Source organism: Paroedura picta, chromosome 5 (genome assembly GCF_049243985.1).
Source record: "Paroedura picta isolate Pp20150507F chromosome 5, Ppicta_v3.0, whole genome shotgun sequence".
NCBI classification, from domain to species: Eukaryota; Metazoa; Chordata; class Lepidosauria; order Squamata; family Gekkonidae; genus Paroedura; species Paroedura picta.
In genome coordinates, this window is record NC_135373.1 from 105,722,782 (window position 1) to 105,742,425 (window position 19,644).

At 40.9% G+C, this 19,644-nt stretch overlaps 2 protein-coding genes across 2 annotated transcripts in view; both read right to left on the bottom strand.

The window, feature by feature from the left end:
• Nucleotides 1-10,671, bottom strand: part of POLR3B (RNA polymerase III subunit B) — a 62,922-nt gene extending 52,251 nt beyond the window's left edge. The window contains exons 1-9 of the mRNA XM_077339708.1: nt 10,537-10,671; nt 9,832-9,864; nt 9,061-9,117; nt 8,906-8,970; nt 7,422-7,497; nt 5,405-5,505; nt 4,239-4,330; nt 3,822-3,939; nt 1,696-1,804 (exon numbers count right to left, since the gene is read on the bottom strand). Of these exons, the coding sequence (XP_077195823.1) occupies nt 1,696-1,804; nt 3,822-3,939; nt 4,239-4,330; nt 5,405-5,505; nt 7,422-7,497; nt 8,906-8,970; nt 9,061-9,117; nt 9,832-9,864; nt 10,537-10,605 (720 nt within the window). The 5' untranslated portion in view covers nt 10,606-10,671. The remainder of the gene's footprint in view (nt 1-1,695; nt 1,805-3,821; nt 3,940-4,238; nt 4,331-5,404; nt 5,506-7,421; nt 7,498-8,905; nt 8,971-9,060; nt 9,118-9,831; nt 9,865-10,536) is intronic.
• A 3,018-nt stretch (nt 10,672-13,689) lies between these two features.
• The window catches only part of TCP11L2 (t-complex 11 like 2), a 28,588-nt gene continuing 22,633 nt past the window's right edge, over nt 13,690-19,644 (bottom strand). Inside the window, exons 10-12 of the mRNA XM_077339717.1 lie at nt 19,284-19,465; nt 18,780-18,952; nt 13,690-17,278 (exon numbers count right to left, since the gene is read on the bottom strand). Of these exons, the coding sequence (XP_077195832.1) occupies nt 17,034-17,278; nt 18,780-18,952; nt 19,284-19,465 (600 nt within the window). The 3' untranslated portion in view covers nt 13,690-17,033. The remainder of the gene's footprint in view (nt 17,279-18,779; nt 18,953-19,283; nt 19,466-19,644) is intronic.

The following is a 19,644-nucleotide window of genomic DNA, read 5'->3' on the forward strand; positions in this document are numbered from 1 at the left end:
TTTAGAAGGCGCCTCGGGGCCAGTTGGGATGTTATGAGCTGTTGTGAGAATCTAAAAATATGTCCATGCAGTGTCGTCACAAGTGCTGTGTTGGCATGGGAAATATGAAAATCAGGAAATGGATCAAACATTCCCTAAAGTGGTGGTGACCATGCTTTTCAGAAGGTGTCCCACAAAGCAATCCCAAAAGAGAAGGCACGAATAAGACTCTCGGGCACAGTAAGAAACACGTACGGGGTGGCTTTGCTTCTTGCCCATGAAGCTTGGCAGTAAGGAAGCAAAGATGTGGACAATAGCATAGTCCAGCGTATGGACCATCCCTCTCACAGATTTCGGCTTCCTTTCCCCACCCTGCAGCTTGTCTACTTGCATCTTGCAGCCAGAATGCTGCCACTGCTCCAAAATGTGTGGTGTTGTTTTTAATTTAAGAGATTTTAATGCCAACTCCCCAGAGGTCTGTCATGACAGCTTACAAATACACATGAATAAATACAATAAATAAAAAGCAAGCCATTAAAACAATCCAGGGACACGAGACAACATAAAAGTATCTTTAAAACAAGAATCAGACGCAAAGAAACCCATAAACAGGTTTTAAAAAACACCCTTCATTAAAACCTTGAGTTTAAAAAAAAAAAGTTTTAGCCTGGTACCTAGAAGGCAATCTCAAGGGGAAGGATATTCAAAGACAAGGTGCCACCACGGAAAAATGCCCTTTAACCTTATCAGAAATATGTTAGCAACAAATAAATATCCACCCATATGCCTCTAGTAGAAGCCTTTTACATCCAAGCATCTTTGTTATTCATGCGGTTCTGAAGTTATGAGCAAATGCTGCCCTCTTCTGGCAATGTTTCTTAAAGTTAAGTTACTGTCTGGCCCAATCCTGAATGCTGCTCTAGCCCTGGTCCACCCAAACAGAAAACTGAAAGATAGAAAAGCAGTTTAAAGGAGACCCAATCTGCCCAGCAAAACATTCCATCCAGCTATCTTCCTCTTTCTTAAAAATGAAAAGGAATGTGGTAATTGTTCCAGTAACTTAATCCACTTTAGGTCCAGGTACAACCCATGGTCGCATGAAAATGCTTTATATTGAACTAGATTCAAAGCCCGTTCATGAGAATGGGCTTTGAAAGGCCGCCCCCCGCTGTGGCCACCCAGCAGACACATTGCCCCCAAGTGTGGCGTTTCTGGGCCTGGTGTGAAGGTCTGCTTCCCCCCCTCCCCCGGCAGCGACACGGCCTTCCCCTCGGGCCTAGAAGCACACCCAGGGTGCCTTCCGATTGGCCGCTCACCCGGACTGGCCCTGCCCACTCTCCACCCATTTACCCCTTAGTGAATTAAGAAGGTGGAAAGATAAGGCCATTAGTCAATTAGTTTACACTGACTGGAAGTGGCTCTCCACAGTCTCATACGGGGTATTTATCATTACCTACTGTTTTTTAACGGCAAATGCCAGAGACCCAGACTGGAGCTTTAAGTATGCCAAGCAACTCTTCTGCCACCGAGTCATAACCTCTCACCAGTTAACCCATCAGTTAACAACCAAGGAAGTAGGATTACAGATTACGGTTTACACGGCATCCTAAAACAACAGCAGATGCACCAGAAACAAAAGAAAACTTTGCATCTGAAATTCTTCTGCAGGGACTTCTTAGAACTATCAGAGAACTGGGTCTTTTTTAAAAAGGTTACCTTAAAGATAATGGCAATGGGAATGTCTTCTGAGAGGGTGTTGTGCTTCAGGTAGAACCTTCCCTGCTTCACAGTTATGTTCGTTCGGCTCTTCTTCTCATGAGTGGAGCTACACGTTTGGTTCAGAAGGGGGGGAAGAGGGGAGATGATCAAGTCACTTACATTTTTCATACTAAGAATCTTTAGAATAATTTGGCACTCACAGCTGTTAGAGGCTTTAAACACAGAATGTCATATATTGTGGGGCTGCCAGGAACTTGAGATATGTGGGGGAGGGGGTTAATATATAATTAGGAATTTTTCCCCACAGGACAATACGGCACAATACTGAGGGCTGGGGCTGGCTGAGGACCATCCTGCTCACCTAGATCTGAACCTGAGGTCTAGCTCAGACTGCCAACGTTTGAAGACAGGGAGTACAAGTCTGCTTATTTAACCGTACACTTGAGCAGCGCAGGACAGGATAGGAATAATTTTAGTACTTCTTCTCCAGGTTGTTGAGTTTTTCTGTATTTTGGCACCCACTACAAACATTTATGAGCCTCTTGTAGCGCAGAGCGGTAAGGCAGCAGACATGCAGTCTGAAAGCTCTGCCCATGAAGCTGGGAGTTCAGTCCCAGCAGCCAACTCAAGGTTGACTCAGCCTTCCATCCTCCCGTGGTCGGTAAAATGAGTACCCAGCTTGCTGGGGGGTAAACGGTAATGACTGGGGAAGGCACTGGCAATCCACCCTGTATTGAATCTGCCAAGAAAACACTGTAGGGCTTCACCCCAAGGGTCAAAGATGACTTGGTGCTTGCACAGGGGATACCTTTACCTTTACCAATGTTTCAAAATACCATAAAGTGTCAAGGTCTATGACTCCTTTGCAGATCCCTTCCTCCTTCTCACTCTGCCCTTAAAATTATAGCATTCTGGATTGATAAAGAGGAGAATTAAGGTTGGGGCGTGAGTGTTCTATGGTGCCTATCCCTGACCCTTATCTCCCCGCTGCAGGATCCTTAAAGCTGTCTGGAACTGAAGCACAGCAATTTCCCTTATCCTCTTTTCTCTGCAAATTTGAGGAGTCCCCCCAAAATGCAGAAAACTAGCCTTGTATGTGGGTGACCTCATTTTTCTGCATCAGTGATAGGTATTTGACAGTGAACTTTAAATAATAAGGAAATTCTCACCATGACTCAAATCTTCAGGATTTTAATTTTTTTTTTTTTACAACGTAATACTTTGGCATCTCTGGGGAGAACCAGATATGGCCCTTCCACCAAATATGCAGAACCCCCTACCTAGTCAGTGAGTGGGCATCTTTTCCTGCCCCACTGAAAGGCTCCCAACTATTCAGGGGTAGGAGGATGAACACTGGACAGGCTCTAAAAGGTTTCTGTGAAATATATCTCATACCGTGCAGCACTTAGCTTTGGAATGTTACACGAACAGTAAATGTTATCTGACAGATCACCAGATACCCCTTCCATGACCTGAACCAAACTGACCTCCCTGGGGTTTTTGTTAAAGCTGTTGTCCAGTCGAATCTGTTGTAATACTCTATTAATTTTGGAACCACGGTTGGAATTGTTGATAATATGTTGTGATGATAATGTATGCCCACAACGTTTCATGTAAACCGCCCTGAGCCATATGGGAGGGCAGTATAGAAATCTAAGAAAATAAATAAATAGATAGATCTTGCTTCAGTCTGAAAACTGTATTTTCCTTGGAATATAGATTCAAGCATAATTTACTCCTCCAGCAAACACCATACAGTGTATGAGCCCAGCTTTACTATAAATCAAATTAATTGATTTTAGCCTAATTTTTTTGAAAGATTTGGTAGATTTCTGTAATGCTTATACCAGGGGTAGTCAAACTGTGGCCCTCCAGATGTCCATGGACTACAATTCCCAAGAGCCCCTGCCAGCAAAAGCTGGCAGGGGCTCCTGGGAATTGTAGTCCATGGACATCTGGAGGGCCACAGTTTGACTACCCCTGGCTTATACTGTAAGGATTAGATATTTAGAATTACATTCAACAAGTGGTTGCTGGCATCTAACAAATAATGCATTAACTTCAAAACAAGTAAAAAGATGCGGATGCAATATAAAGATGTGACATATCCGTAATTCTGTTACCTGGTGACAGATGCACCAACTGTCCCTTTTCTGTCAGCTTCTACTATTATCCTGTTTTTGGATAACTGTTCTTGAATAAGGATTACCTTCTCGACACCTTTGACAATGAAGTAGCCACCTGTTAATTAGAGAATAGGAAACCTCTATTGACACTTGCCTTCCCAGACTGTCTTACCGGATTCAAACAAGCATTTTAATAAACAGATGCTATTCTTAACAACTCTCATTCCACAGGCCTTACCTCCCTAACATCAACGCAGTCATAAGCAGTACAGCTCAATCTTTCTTGAGCCCACTAAAATCATAGGACTGTGCTTAGGGAAACACAGCAAGCAGTGTAAGTTTCCACTGAGTTAACACATTCAGAGAGGTTCTGGGATAACAGAAAGGACCCAATAATGCTAGCCAGTAACTTACCTGGATCTAAAGGGCATTCATTTAGCTTGCCAAATTCAGCAGGAGTTTTCCCTGTAAGCACGCAATTGGAGCTGCGCAGCATTATTGGCATTCTACAAGAAAACCAACACAGAAGAATTATCTTGATGAATCACAGTAGTGAGGCATATCTCGCATCGCCACTGGATGCTGACAAACAAAGCTGGAGATAGCCATTTCCATTAGTCCCCAGCATTCAGGGGTAGTCAACCTGTGGTCCCCTCCAGATGTTCATGGACTACATTTCCCATGAGCCCCTGCCAGCAAATGCTGGCAGGGGCTCATGGGAATTGTAGTCCATGGACATCTGGAGGACCACAGGTTGACTGCTTCAATAACATTCTGCATTTGACTGCATTTCACTATAGTTCTCTCAGACACAGCAAACACAGTTCGTAGATTTTTTGAGTTTTAAAGCTTCTTATTTTAATGGCCTTTATGTTATAACATTGCACAAACAAGCACTTTTGTTTGACTCTGGTTTTTTTTTTTACTTATCCTGAATCTGCCAGAGTTCTAAAACTTTGAGAGAAAGTAGATGGCAAAATATTGTTTTTGCAGCAGATGTAACAGTCAAAATATGTTGGTCTCATCTTTTGCAGACTGAATTAGCAACGCCTGCACCAGCATACTGAATAGAATTCTGAGACTTCAAGGGACTAAGAAGGTTTTTGTTCTGTTTAGGATAGCACTGAAAATAGATTCAGATTCAGAGTACCTTTATTGGCACAAAATTGCAAAGCAAAAAATGAAAATTTCAAACAGTTCTAGATGTAAAATCTATCGTCAAAGATTTTCATTTAAAATTGCCAGTAAAAACTTTAGCACTGAAAATAGTTATACTCAAGAATGTCTATCTGTGAGGGGAGGTAGTCATTTCTCCAGAAAGCACTTTCCTGAGGTCACCTTCTGAGAGGGAGAGCCTAATTGGATCCTGTAAATCCAATCCTCACCATACTTGGAGGGCAGGCAGAGGAGAGTTAGCTCATGGCTATCTCTAGAAAGATTGGTATGTGCCACAGAAAATGAATGGAAGATAAACCATGGCAAAGCCTGGTAGATTGTGCCTGAAAAAAAACTGGTATTGTGTGCTTGCACAACAAAGTATAATTGACATCGCCAACATGAGAAGTGGCAATAACCCTTACCTGCCAACAGGTAGTGCATTGCGAATAATTCTCTGGCTACCTCGAGTGTATTCAATGTCCACTGTAATCGGGGCGGAATAAGTCATATCTCTCAGGCGACACTTAAAGAAGAGTGACACAGTTGAATACTTTCCATATAGAAGCCCACAACACTTCATCACTGCTCCCATATTTATTCCAGTCTTCAAAATCATGCAATAAAATCCCAGAGAAACCGGTAACTTTTGAAAAATATTTGTAATTCCTCAGATTGTGTCTGAGAAAGCTCTTTTGTATCCTACCCAAGACACTTTTTTGTGCATGTTCCTAATTTCTGGAGAAAAAGCTGCCCTATTTTTTAAGGGGAAGGGGAGTTTTCTTAAAACACATGCACACATGCCTTAGATTCTTAGCCATTTATTTAAATATCTATATTCCACAGAAGCCACGCCCTGCATGCCCTGCTGTTAGGTGAGTGAGCTCCAAAGACAGGGCCTTTTTTGGGACTGTTGCAAGGGCTGTGGAACTCCCTCTCCATAAAAGCTCACCTGGTGAGCACTTAGAACTCCTTAAGCACCAACTGAAAACATCCTTTTCATTTAGTAATGGGTTTAAACTTCAAGTACAACGATATAGGTTAGATATCAGGAAAAAAAATTTCACAGTCAGAGTGGTTCAGCAGTGGAATAGGCTGCCTAAGAAGGTGGTGAGCTCCCCCTCACTGGCAGTCTTCAAGCAAAGGTTGGATACACACTTTTCTTGGATGCTTTGGGCTGATCCTGCGTTGAGCAGGGAGTTGGACTAGATGGCCTGTATGGCCCCTTCCAACTCTATGATTCTCTGATTCAATGATTCTAGGATTTAGACCTCTCAGAAATCCCCTTTGCTCCTGTTGTACGCCACTATAGTTTTAGAAGCCGTTCCTCTAATTTTTATGCCATACAAGTTTAGGTTTTACAATTTTTTATTCTAATTTTAATCTATACTATTTTACATAAAGTGTTATATTGACTCTCCATTATTTTACCTTACAGTAAAGTTTTACTGTCACTGGCCTGAGCCATATGGGAGGGCAGTATATAAATTAAATAAGTAAATAATAACTTGTCTTTTTCAAGCTGCCTAATATTTATTTGGAGAGGCAGCATATAAATATTGTGGACATACCATCACCATATAACTCCCAAGGTGGTTTCTGACCACTGCAGTCATTCTTCAGAGGCCCTGCTTTGGGGTCTCCCACCATAGAAGATTTGGCAGGTGGCAAGTTGGAAAGGACATTCTCAGTTGTACCACAAAAGCTCTGGAACTCTTTCCCAGGGATATTCGTTTCTCCCCCTCTGATACCATCTTCCTTCAAGAGGTGAAGACTTCTTTGTTTTGTTTGGCATTCCCTCAGTGATCCCTCCTTCCTCACCGAAGTATTTACTGCTGTTTTTATGTCCTTGTAAGGATTTTAACTCTGCTTTTTATTTGTTTTAATTACGCATGTTGAGGAGCAGTACTAAGTACTAAGATAAAATCATTTTATTTCTAGAATACAGCAGCAAAGAAGAAATACTAACTGCCACTGGACCAAACATTTTCTGTGCATTTTTTTCTACCTGTTTAACAGCAACACAATATGGAGGTTGTATCAGAAATCTGCAAGTAGACCAGCATATTAATATTACTCTTGATCCTAAACAGAAACAGAACACAAAGGTGTAGAGCAGAAAGGAGCCTATGGCTCATTTTATCTGTATATTTTTGGTCTACTTATGGGCCTATCTTACTAATACGTTACTTAATATGTCACTACTTACTTTGGGTCTAGATTTTCCCAATAATAATGCTCATTTATTTACTAACTGAAGAAAGGTGAGAAAAGTTACCATCTTCATATCCAAAATATTTGCAACAAAAAAGGAATAATGAATTTAGAAATGAACAAGATGGAAAGTCTCCCTCAGCTCACTTGTGATCACGTATACCAAAAAATGATCACCCCATGAGCTGCCGTACAAATGGATTCAGTGGTGCAGAATGTACACAATACCTCATGAGGAGAAACTGGTCTTGTTACATTAAAGCTTTCTTCAACATCGGGAGTACCCACATAGATATTAAGATATCTGCAACATAAACATTGCTAGTGTAAGCCCATAAAGCAAACAAGATTGCATCAAAAATATTGACCAGTTGCTCAAACATGTAATTTTATTGTTTTTATTTTAATAATGTGTATATCCCACGTTTCTCCCCATTGGGAACCAAAAGTGGCTTACATCATTCTCCTCGCCTTCAATTTAGCTTCACAAGAACCCCTGAAGTAGATTAGGCTGAGAAAACAAGACTGGCCAAAGGTCATCCAGTGAGCTTCAGTGGCACATGTAGGGATTTGCATTGTATACTAGTCCAATACTTTTAATCACTAAACCATTCAAAATCAATGCCAACTAAACTTCCATTTACAAAAAATCCCACACCAATCAATCTCCAAGCACTTATAAAAAAACATCAAGGGCAAAAAAATAAAAGGTATTTTCCCCTCACCTATGGCAATCTGCATCAGAGGCTGAGAGAAGGAAAAGGAATATTTTTCAGGTATTAAGCTGAATACAGATCAGAGAATCTGACTGGCTACTGGTATAGTTTTTCCTCAGCTTTATTTGGATGCATTTGGCTATACTGAAAAATCAGCTGGGCCAGTAGGAAATGAGAGTTCTGCACCACCCCAGCTGGGACTGGCTCCTCTTGCAGTTCAGTTTAAGCTGAGCTGTAAAAGGAACCAGAGCAAGATTGGCTGGGAGTTGAGAGGTATGTGTGCAGCGGAGAAAGACTAATTCATCGCACACAGATCCTGTAGCCAGCTTCTCCTGAGGTATGGTTTAAACTGTGCTGCAGAAGAAACCAAACCAGCCTCAATGGCGAGCAAGCTGTTTTTCTTTAAATCAGTATTTTTCTTCTCAACCTTATCGGTATTTCCAAAAAATCCCAGATTTGAATAGTATACCAGTATTGGGATCTAGAATTTTTAGGAAATACCATTATTTTCAGGTCCAATAGACCCAACTCAAAAGTACCATTCCACCCCCACACACACACATCCCTAAAAAGGAGGGTCACCCGAATCCAGCCTCTCTGTGTGCTGGTGAGGATGTCCACAATAGTTAGACGAGAACAGTCTTTCTCTTGACAATAAATCTAACAATACCATCTAAGAAAAATGATGAAAGGGAGTGAAGTAAATCTGATTTTTAGCAGTCAAACTATGTCAGATTGCAGCCTAGATATTGCATTTCACTGAAATACACAACATCTTGCAGAATAGCTCACACTGGACTATACTGCAACTGATCTGAGCATTAACATTACAGACCATATAATATGACAGTGATGCTTCACACAAAACCTCAAGGCATTTAGAGACTAAATATTTACAGCCATACAGAATGTACCAAGGAAGTAAAGTTTAAACACTGGCCACTCCCCACCCTACTTCTCTCTATACACCACCACCAAAATCAAATGCAGACTTACTTTAAGTACCACATTGGGTCAGCATCACTTGTGATTTTCTCATTGGCTTTCATAATTTTCTTTATCTAGAAATAAAAGTTGCCAAGTTTATACATTGTTGCAGGACTAAGGATTTATTACATATTTTATTCTTTCTGCTGTTAAAAAAGGCTTACCTCTACATTGATGAAATAATTGAATGAGTCTATATGCTGCTTTACGAGTCCTTTCACCTACAATAACCACAACATAAAATTATCTCTGGTAGAAATAAACTTCATGAATAGTGATCAGATCAGTAGACAGATACCATTTAATTAGCACCCAGACAGAACATTTTTCCACTCAAGTGTTTGTTTTATTATCTAACCTATTACTTTGGCTTTCTACTACATCAATGAATCCTGGACTGCCAATTCAGAAGAAGAAGAAGAATTGGTACTTTTATCTACCAGGAGTCTCACAGTGGCTTACAATCGCCTTCCCGGCCCAAACCCAGAATTCAGCAATTCTGGATTTAGGTGACAAATGCCAAGAACAATCCCTGAAAATGGAGTCTGGTAATTCCTCCCTTTTATTTTATAAACTAATAATGTTTCTTAGTTGTGTGTCTCAGATCCTTTAAGCATGCAGAAGAAATACAAACAAAACAAACTTGGAGATCACATAGGGAAAGTTTTCAGGGAGCCAAGATGAGACCAGTGAATACTTGGTGGCATAGCCAAGTTTTCTCACTAATCATATGTGAATAGAATTTAACTACTACTTGCAGCAACATTTGAACGCTTCTTAACTTTTCAAATTAGTATTTACTGGATAGCATAAGAACCAAAAATAATCCTTCAGATACTTAATTAGCAGTATTTCTTACTGGTATACCAGATAGAATAGTTTGATTCAAATGTACACCCTTATTAGCAACTGTGAACACATGCAGACAGACATACCTTCAGAAATGCTGGCAGCAGCCTCCATTTTTCCTGGGTGGAGGGGGAAAGAAGAATATAGTATAAACTTTCAGAAGATAGGCAAAAACTTATTTAGGGAAGGCAAATGACCAGTAAGTAATTCACATGCATATATACACAGAAGCTTTAGCTGTAGAATATTCTCCAATCATCGTGAACTCTTAAAAACAACAGATCTGACAAGAAATGAGCACTAAAATACATGTGCTCGAATGTTCCATACACATCAATATTCTACAAATACCTTTGAAAAATTTTGGAATATATATGTGCATAAGATACTGCTTAAATTAGTGTTTAAGCATTGTCCTCAACACCGTAGATCAGACAGATATATTTCCTTAGTCAGCAGAAGCCATATTAAATTAATAAATCACACTAGGACAGGGGTAGTCAAACTGCGGCCCTCCAGATGTCCATGGTCTACAATTCCCAGAAGCCCCTGCCAGCATTCGCTGGCAGGGGCTTCTGGGAATTGTAGTCCATGGACATCTGGAGGGCCGCAGTTTGACTACCCCTGCACTAGGATCTTGGAAACCCAGGTTTCCCTACGCTGCCATGGAAGCACGCTGGGCAAAGCTGGGACAGTCACGCTCTCAGCTCAACATGAGTGATCTCAGCTCCATGGTTATGGCGAGGATAACGCCTCCTCTTTATAGTATCCCCGCCGCCGCCTTCACTCACCTCCACTGTGTTCACGGGAGCCGCCAGTCGCTCGGGCGCTGAAGCATCCAGCTCCACCACCGCCTCCATAACTGCAGCCGAGCCGGTGGTCGGAGCGCACCGGACGCAACGCTTGCGTCGCTGAAATGTGCCCCCTGCTGCAACTGGCGCGTCTCGCAGGGGTTCCGGCACGTTTTCATGTTCCTTCTCAGCATCGGGGTGAAAATGAAAGTGTCTGATAACAATTGTGGAATCTTTTTGCCCCACGTAGAGTGCCTCGAAAGGACTGATTAGCTATTTTAGCAAAGAATTGTCATATGGCTTAATTTGGATCTTATGACGCAGCTTACTCATTTACCTCCTCTTATATTTGTACTCTCATGATACTTGTTCCTTTTTGTCTGAGGAAGCGTTGCGTGCACACGAAAGCTCACGCCTTTGTTGGTCTTAAAGATGGTATTGGTCTCGGTTTTTTTGTTTCGAAACCTGCCAAGTCTCCTCAAAAGATCTAGGGGAGGTTTTTAAATGCTTTCAAACTGCTGCGAGATACAGAACAATAAAACTTAAGGGAAAGGACTGAAAATAGTAGATATCAATCGGTTTATTACATTGGATCAAAATAACTTTTAAACATCAAGTAGTATGTAATATTTGTGTTTTCTTTTTTGAAAACCACTGTATGCCACGAATGCAGAGTACCCCACTCTGCCCTGGCCTCAGTGCATTAACAGCTGCCTAATGCAGAAACTTAAGATGTAAACAATTTCCCGTTACCATATTTTCATGCTAGGAATTGTGGAGATACTCAAATGTTTGTTCTTGCCTGTACAAGTCTATGTTTGGAAGAGGGGGAAAGGCATTTGAGTATCTCCTTCACCTTGCACCTGATAAAGTGGGCTCAGATTCACAAAAACTCATGCTGGAATAAATGTAGTCTTTAAAATGACTTCCTAAAAGCATGATCTGTAGTGTCTGATCTCAATGTAAATGGCTCTCTTTGTAGCTTGGGCCATTTCTCACAATATAGCTGCCAAGCAGAAAATATTTGTTTCTGCACGTAGCACACCTTTTCATATGTACAACCTTGCTCTGTCTGGTGGTAGTTTGGATACTATGTTTGGATCATATGTTGAAGAATCTACCTGCATGACAAACAGGAACATATTAATGTCTCATCAGGTGGATAGCCATAGCAGCCACACAGTGTCCAATAAGATTTGTTAAAAATAGTCATCCTTTGCAGAAGCAGAAACAAGTACTTCTGCTACTATTGAAGCTGAAAAGGCACGTTTTATTTATTTATTCTTTATTAATTAAAATTATACCACTGCTACTAGGCTAGCTAGCTTGTGGCTGCTCACATCAGCAATAAAATACAGTAAAAAAAACATAATCAAGAACCCGCTCCCAACCACCCCAAAGATCCCTTTCGACAACCCCCCCCCAAGCTTCCAACCAGCTGTTATCTGTATCATGGAGTAGGTCAGTGGTCCCCAACCTTTATTAGGCTGGGGACCGGCAGGGCATCGGGCCGCGCCCGCAGGGCCCGCGGCCACGCCCACGCTTTGGGCCGCGCCCGGCTGCGCCCGCGAGCCGCGCCCACGGATCGGGCCGCGCCCGCGAGCCGCGCCCGGCCGCGCCCGCGAGCCGCGCCCGTGGATCGGGCCGCACCCGCGGACCGCGCGGGCGCGGCCTGCACGGGCGCAGCCGGCCCTGATTCCCTCTCCCCGCCCTCCCGCAGTAAGTAGCTTCCCGGGTTTTTTACTGTGGGGGTTTTTTACTGCGGGGGGGGGGGGCGGGGAGAGGGAGCCGCGGCCCGGCACCTTGGCCTTTGCGGCCCGGCGTCGGGCCGCGGCCCGCAGGTTGGGGACCACTGGAGTAGGTCATTGGAGAATTGGGGGGGGGGTACAGGTCCTGTGGAACCGTGATAGCTCCATCGGGGCCCTCACCTTGTCTGGGAGCTCATTCCACCAGTCGGGGTCCAGGACTTGCATTAAATCAAAAATTCTAATCCACCAAAATGTCTGCCTGTTCTTGGAAGCATGCATAATTGGGCCACTGATTGATATATTAAAATGATAGCTCTTGCATTCAGTCCTAAGAACTAAATTATGATCTGGCTACCCAAGTATCAGTGCAAATAGGTGCTTCATTTTGTAGCACTCTCACATTTGCTGTATTTTTACATCTGTTCTAGCTGGTGCTACAGTATTTTCTAGACATCTTTTGTTCAAGAGTTTGCTTGGATTAACAAACTTCTCACTATGTTTTGTACAAAGTTTGTGTGTAAAGTGCCATAAAGCCGCAGCCAAGTTATGGCAACCCAAGATAGAAGCAGTGAGAAGCAGAGGTGGTTTGTCCGTGCTTTCCTCTGCAGAGTCATCCTTAGCGGTCTTGCATCCAAGTATTGACCTTGCTTAGCTTCCAAGAGCTGGCAAAACCAGGCTATACAATGCTGCCTTCTGTCTTGTACTCAGCTAATGTTATCAAAATTGATGGGAAGTAAAAGGATTATGCTCTTCAATTAAAACAGACCATTTCACTTCTTGAGATTTGCTGCTTTGGCCCCAAACATCCTGCCTAACCACCACCAGATCTGGTCAGTTGCAAATGCAGATTGTGCATACCTCTACAACAGACTACATCAAACTGAAGTAGAAAGCTTCAGATGCATTTATAACTTTTAGATAATATGACACCTGAAGGGAGTACGGGGGTGATATATGAACTACCAATGTATCAGTATGCTTAAAATAAATCCAGAAACACTGCGGTTAACCATATTCATAATCCTGTTCATTTAGGATTCAACACTTCAGTCCAATGCTGTAGATTTTAGCATCAAACATGGGGTGATGTCTCCTCCTACTGGTAAGATTTGGGATGTGTGCAGGTTAATGTGTATTCAGACACTTGGTAGTAAATACTGCCAGTTGGGGCAGTGGGGGATCTGTGAAGTAAACTGCTGATACACAGTTAATACCAGAGTGCCAATAAAATGTTAGGTCTTAGGATATGTCTTCTACAACTGACGTGCTTCTGAATTTTGGATTGAAGAATGACTTAACAAGCTTATTTTGTGTTTGGGACGACCTAAGCTAGATTTAGGTAACAGCTAGCTGTATTCAGTTATTTTATATTAGAAATTTTAAAACGAGGCACACTTTCCAGCACTATTTTTTATCACAAAACAGACTTTATTAATATACCAAATATTAACTCCAACCATCTACAGAGCTGTTACATAAAATATTTTATTATCCAAATGAAGAAATATGAGAGTAAACTTGTTTGGACAATTTTAACAATTAATGTATAAGAGGGACATCGATTAATTTGGACATCAAGAAGGCGGCAAACTCTACAAGACATGCCATGCTATATAAAATGCCCTTTGCAGATTATTGATACAAACCACCAAGCAAAACTTGCTTTCTCTTACTCATCTGCACAGTTATTTTCTAACAGAGGTTACAACTTCCCAAATAGGACAGAAATTTGTAGAGAGAAATGGTCCTACTTGCTGCCATGTTTTTTGTTTCACAAGTGCAGTGATTAAGAAAACAGATTACACACATTATAGAAAAAAACCCTCTTGTAAAGGTTTAAAACATATACAGCCATACTGAGGCCTCAAATATTGTTTATTCCCTCTCAAAATTTAAGAAATTAGAGTTCCTTTGCTTTTTCAGGCATACTTACTCTTTAATACAAATCATCCATGTACTAAAAATTTCAAATTCTGTGCATAACTTAATTAGCACACTTGTTATTACCATAGTTCTCATGTGCCCAGCTTTTCAAAATTAAACTGCAGAAGAGTGGATTTAAGAAAAATAAACCTTCTTGAAGCATTTATAATATGATAGCCATATCTCAGCCAAAAATGATAGACAAAATATCTTAGGAGCAAGGGAAGAATAGCCCTTTTCAACTAATTCTGGGAGGATGAGGACATGGGCAAGGGGTGGAGTTAGTGTAAAATGGCATCATGGTGACAAGGTCAGGGCACACCTAAGTGTGCAGCATTTCTTTGTATGCTTAGGGATCTCCCCCTGTGATCAGGAATCCTGGTTTTACTGTTGTGCTTCTTCAAGACACCCAACGACTCTGTGCCTGTAGGTGAGAGATAGAGCTTAACCCCCCTGGTGTCACTTCCCACCCTCCACCAATGTACAAATTCCCAGAGATATCATTTGGACAACACTTTTACAAGTATATTTTAAATAATTGTGGGTGTTAACATAGTTGCTTTAGAACTTATAACTGGTGTTTGCTAGAATTTCATTTGTTCAACAGGCAATCAAAATATACATCTGCCAGAGAACGTTGCCCTTTTGTGCAATTCTGCAAGATAATCAAGACTGGCAGAAAGAAATTCTGCCCTCCCCTAGGAAGCCAGCCTCACTATCAGATAACCAATCAAAATATAGTTGTTTTCTTTTTAAAGGACACATATAGTTCTGCTAAAGAAAAAAGGCATTATTTCCTTTTTCTGTTAAAGGAAAACAAGGCATATAGTTGCCTATAAAAAACCACAGTGTTCGTAATGCTGAAGTCCTTTAGGTTTGTTATAGGTGTGCCACTGGCACTGTATGGCAAGTAAGTGCGCATATTATTCCCAAAACAGGCAAAGAAGAATTCTTAGCAAAAAAATTATATTGTAGAAATATGAACTATCAACAAGGAACATTTAGAGGCATATGCCCACTGCAATTGGACATGTTAGAAGTTCAGCATTTACTAACAGACTCACGGTGAGCTAATACTTCCCAGAAGTAATTTTTTTTAAAGTTACGTTTCATTCTGATATAAATTGGAGGTTTATATACCCAGTATACTGCAGCCCTTCTATAATCAGTAATTTGACATATTCAAAAATAGTTTTATATATAAATATTGCAGTATATCAAATAATCAACATGTTCCCACCAACTTGCATAATAATTACACATTTCATATACTCCTAGAAGCTCAACTAGGTCAATAGGTTCTTTTATCACAAAACGGTTTGGGATGTGGCCTCCATGAAGACTGTAACATTGGGCAATGATTGCCAGAACAGAGCCCAGGCCAAATAAACCTACAGGATTCTAGCTCCTTCCCACCCCAGCTGACAATCTAGAAGTGAAGGAGAATAATAACAGAGCAATGAGGATGGAAATAGGACTTGCTGTCAAACTACTTCAGGGAAGGCCTAAACCCTAATCCTTACCATCCCCTACTTTCTCAAAGTAGCCCTCCCATAATACTGATTTCTAACAAAGGTGAGGAACATGAAACATTCCATGCTGTTAGCAATGCCTAGATTTTAGGACCATTATTTCAGATTGTAAGACTCTGTCTATCAATATTACTTATACCATGCTTCTAAAGACCTACTGAACCGTAGCCATACATGGTCTATCCAAAGAGTCTGTCCACAAAGCCAGATTACTCCTCCAAAGTTGTACACCATAAGGAAAGAGGGGGGGGGGAGACTAGTCTTCCTGCCTCTATTTAGTGGGGGAGGGGAACTAGTCTTCCTTTACCTCTATTTAAAAGAGTAACAACAGCTTTCCCTCATCCTTTTTTGCCAAAGGCCTTAAATATGATTAATAATTATGTCTGCATTAGTCTTAATCATTCATACTAACTAGGGTTTCCATCATGGCCCGGGCTTAGAAGCTAGATTCATATCCTGGTTATTGTTAACTGAGGTCAGGGAAGATGCCATCATGAATCACAGTAAAGAGTGTTGGGGAGGGGGGCTGACAACTGAAAGGCAGCTCTGGAGGAGTGCGTCCCTCAGCTCATACCTGATCTCTTCACTATATTTAGAGAATCTTACACTTGACAAATGGAACCATCATCATGTATATAGACTATTGTATGGAGGAATTCAGTAGCCTCATTCAGCCAAAAAATAACAAGTGTCAGTCACTGTATGACTGAGGTACATAAATGTCCCTGCATGCCTGATTAAGAATACCTCCAAACAAGTGACACAAGATGTCTGCCAACAGAGTGCTTGGGAGGGGGGACACTGGGGGAACCCCTGGTCATGGGACCTTATCTACAATAGGATCAATCATTTAAATTATTTTTTCTCTAGTTGCTAGAAGTCTCTTCACGGATGGCCACTAACGTTTTGACAGTGAGCCATCAGAATTAATATATTAATTCAGATTAAATCTGAGCTACAACGTTCTCTTTCATTGCACCAAAGTTACTAGAGGAAGCACATTCGATTCTTACTTTGGAAAAACCATTTACAGAAGACAATTACAATAAATGTTATAACTCATTGTTATAAACAGAAATAATCCTTTCAAAATCCTTTGAAACTTAATAGCTTTCCAGGGATTTGAGGTTTAGGGGCAACGTTATCTGAATATAATTGCTAGGGTTTCTTTCATTAGATATATACATTTCTCTCTCATTACCAGTCATCACTTTAAGCTATGCACATTCAGAAGAATAGATCACTGCTATATAAATACTGCATAGGGGAGGGGGGGGATGAAGATTTACATATTTCATTTAGTAGAAGTGTCAGTGTCTGCTGTACTTGTTACTGGCTCGTTGAAAAGCAGTTTTCGAAAGATATTTGCATAGAATGGTCCATACACCTGTTTATTAAGGTTGACAATGTTGGCAAACTGAGATCCGATGCTCTCCACCTCTGTCTGAATCACAGCAAGGCCTCCTGGAATTGTAGCCATTGACTTTTGAGAGTATGGCGAGGCAAGCAAGCTTCTCATATACTGCTGAATTCGTTTATCTGGGTAGGGCATGAAGGGAAAGCACATTTTGATTCAAAATATGTCTATCTTGCCATTCTGCTAAAGCCAACCAAGCAATAATTCAAAACAAAACAAATGTATAGTTAACCAGCACTGAAAAGCAATAGCACAAGAGGTCAAGCCTACTTCCCCTTGTGTCATTCAGTCCAGATACAAGGAAATCCCAAGGGCAAAGCCTAACTGAAAGTGGAATTTTTAAAAAAATCTCCCATATAACACAACAGAAAGTAGAGCATTCATTCTAGCTAACATAAAAGCTTTACGTTTTTGCAGGACAATTAGATGGTAAAAGCATGCAGAGAGAGGCTATGAACTTGATGTGATTCCCAAGCTCATTGGAAAGCAGCTACTTTTGGCTTTCCTGCTAAGTTCTTGTAGTTCTATGTCTAGCATAGAATCAATTGCACATGTATTTTTCCCCATTGTCTGTTTTATTTCACTGTCTGAGCTAAATTTCTAAACCCACTGCTTAGTAAAAGAGAAAAGCAATCTGATGTAATTATTTACTTTTCATATATTTTATCATACTTATTTACTGCCCTCCCTTGCAGCTCATGGCAGTTTATAATGAAAATGGAGGCTCAGGACCGTTTACACTGCAAATAGAGAAATGGAGGTACAATACAGATTTGTGGTACAAATTCATGAACTTATAACATCTATATAACTTGTAACTTTTCTAACATTGAAGGAAATTTTAAACTTTACAGTTCTATATCTGAGTAGCTGTTAATTGTAATAGTTGTAGTTCAATTTGAGAGTGTTGTCAGGTTTCCAGAGTTGCTCTGTGCCCAGTTTGGTGATGGGAGGGGCCCCGGGTCTCTAGTTGGTAGTGTTTTCATTGGCCCCGATTGAAGCCATGATGGAAGAGCTCCATTTTGCAAGGGCTGCAAAATTGTTTTAGCTCAGGCAGGGCCCTGATATCTTCTGGGAGCTCATTCCAGCAAGTGAATTTTAAAATATCTGATCCATGAAATCTCCTAAAAGATGGATTCAGGTTTAATAAGACCATAAGGAAGCCTTTTCTATTAAATGCTATAAATGCAGTGTTCCCCAAGCTTTTTGAACCCATGAGCGCCTTTGGGATTCTGACACAGTTTGTTGAGCACAGCCACAGAATTGCTGGTGCAGAAGATGGAGCCAGCTACAAAATGGTGGGACATAGTGGAGATCCTTGTGTTGTAGTGGCAATTGCTGCCAAAACAGAGTTTTTAAAAAATCTGCACAGCCAATCAAATCTCCAATGGCTAATCAGAAGTCTTGGTGGACAGAAATTCCACCTGATCCTGCCCATTTTCTAAAAACATTTGGCAGGCACCAGGAAAGGTTTCAGCGAGCACCGTGGCAACCACCAGCGTTATGCTGGCAACCCCTGCTAGAATGACTGGAAGGAGGATTTCATTTTAGAAAGCAATAAATACAATTAAGCACATTCATAAAACCGTAAATCTCCCATAGTCCAAGAGTTGAATAACTAACCAATTAAGGAGCTGATTGGATTATCTTCCTCAATGATGTTACAGATCTGACCCACTAAATTTGCATGAATTTCCTTGTTCAATGGCGGGAAGCCCCTCTCAGTTAACGACTGGTTTATTTCACTACATGTCTGGAGACCTATGGCAACGAGAGCTTCTTTCAAATCAAATGTCCTGTGGGCAAAAAAGCAGAAATAATATTAACACCGTCAGATACATGTTTTTTTTTTCTATTTCACTTTTCAATTCTGTTATAGTAGAGTGAGACTGCAAAAAAAAAGTTATCAGTTTAAAACAATTCACAAAAGTTAATAGAGTTCAGACAGCAGCCTTCCAGTCTCCTGTTTTAGCACTGAGATAGACAATGAAGGTGTGAGGACTGTCTTGGGAAAAAATCAAGACATTTTCACTAGAATCCACACAACTCCCTGTCAGGACGTTCATAATTAATTTTAGAATACATGCAGACTATGGCTAACTTCCTTTCTTTAAAAACAACACTTACTTCTTATTCATTCCATCAAGCAGGACAAACGAAATCCTCTTTTGTTTGTCACTGAAATCTGGAATTCCTTCAATAGCTGCACCCACCATGTTGCTTGTTATGAGACAGATACAAGCTACAATCTTCAACTGATTCAGTTTCTCTGACAGCTCACAAAGGCGGCCTTCATCTGTCACCAGTGTCTAGATTTAGAAAGAAGTGTGTTATTCTATAGCAATCAGACTTTTGGTATATTTTAACATAAAAACATATTTCTATTAGGAGAGCAATTCTTAATGAGATATTCTCTCAAGTTAATTCAGTCAGGAAAAAAATAGTTTCTGGGGCACATAGCCCCAAGAGTTGTACAGTATCCAAAAAT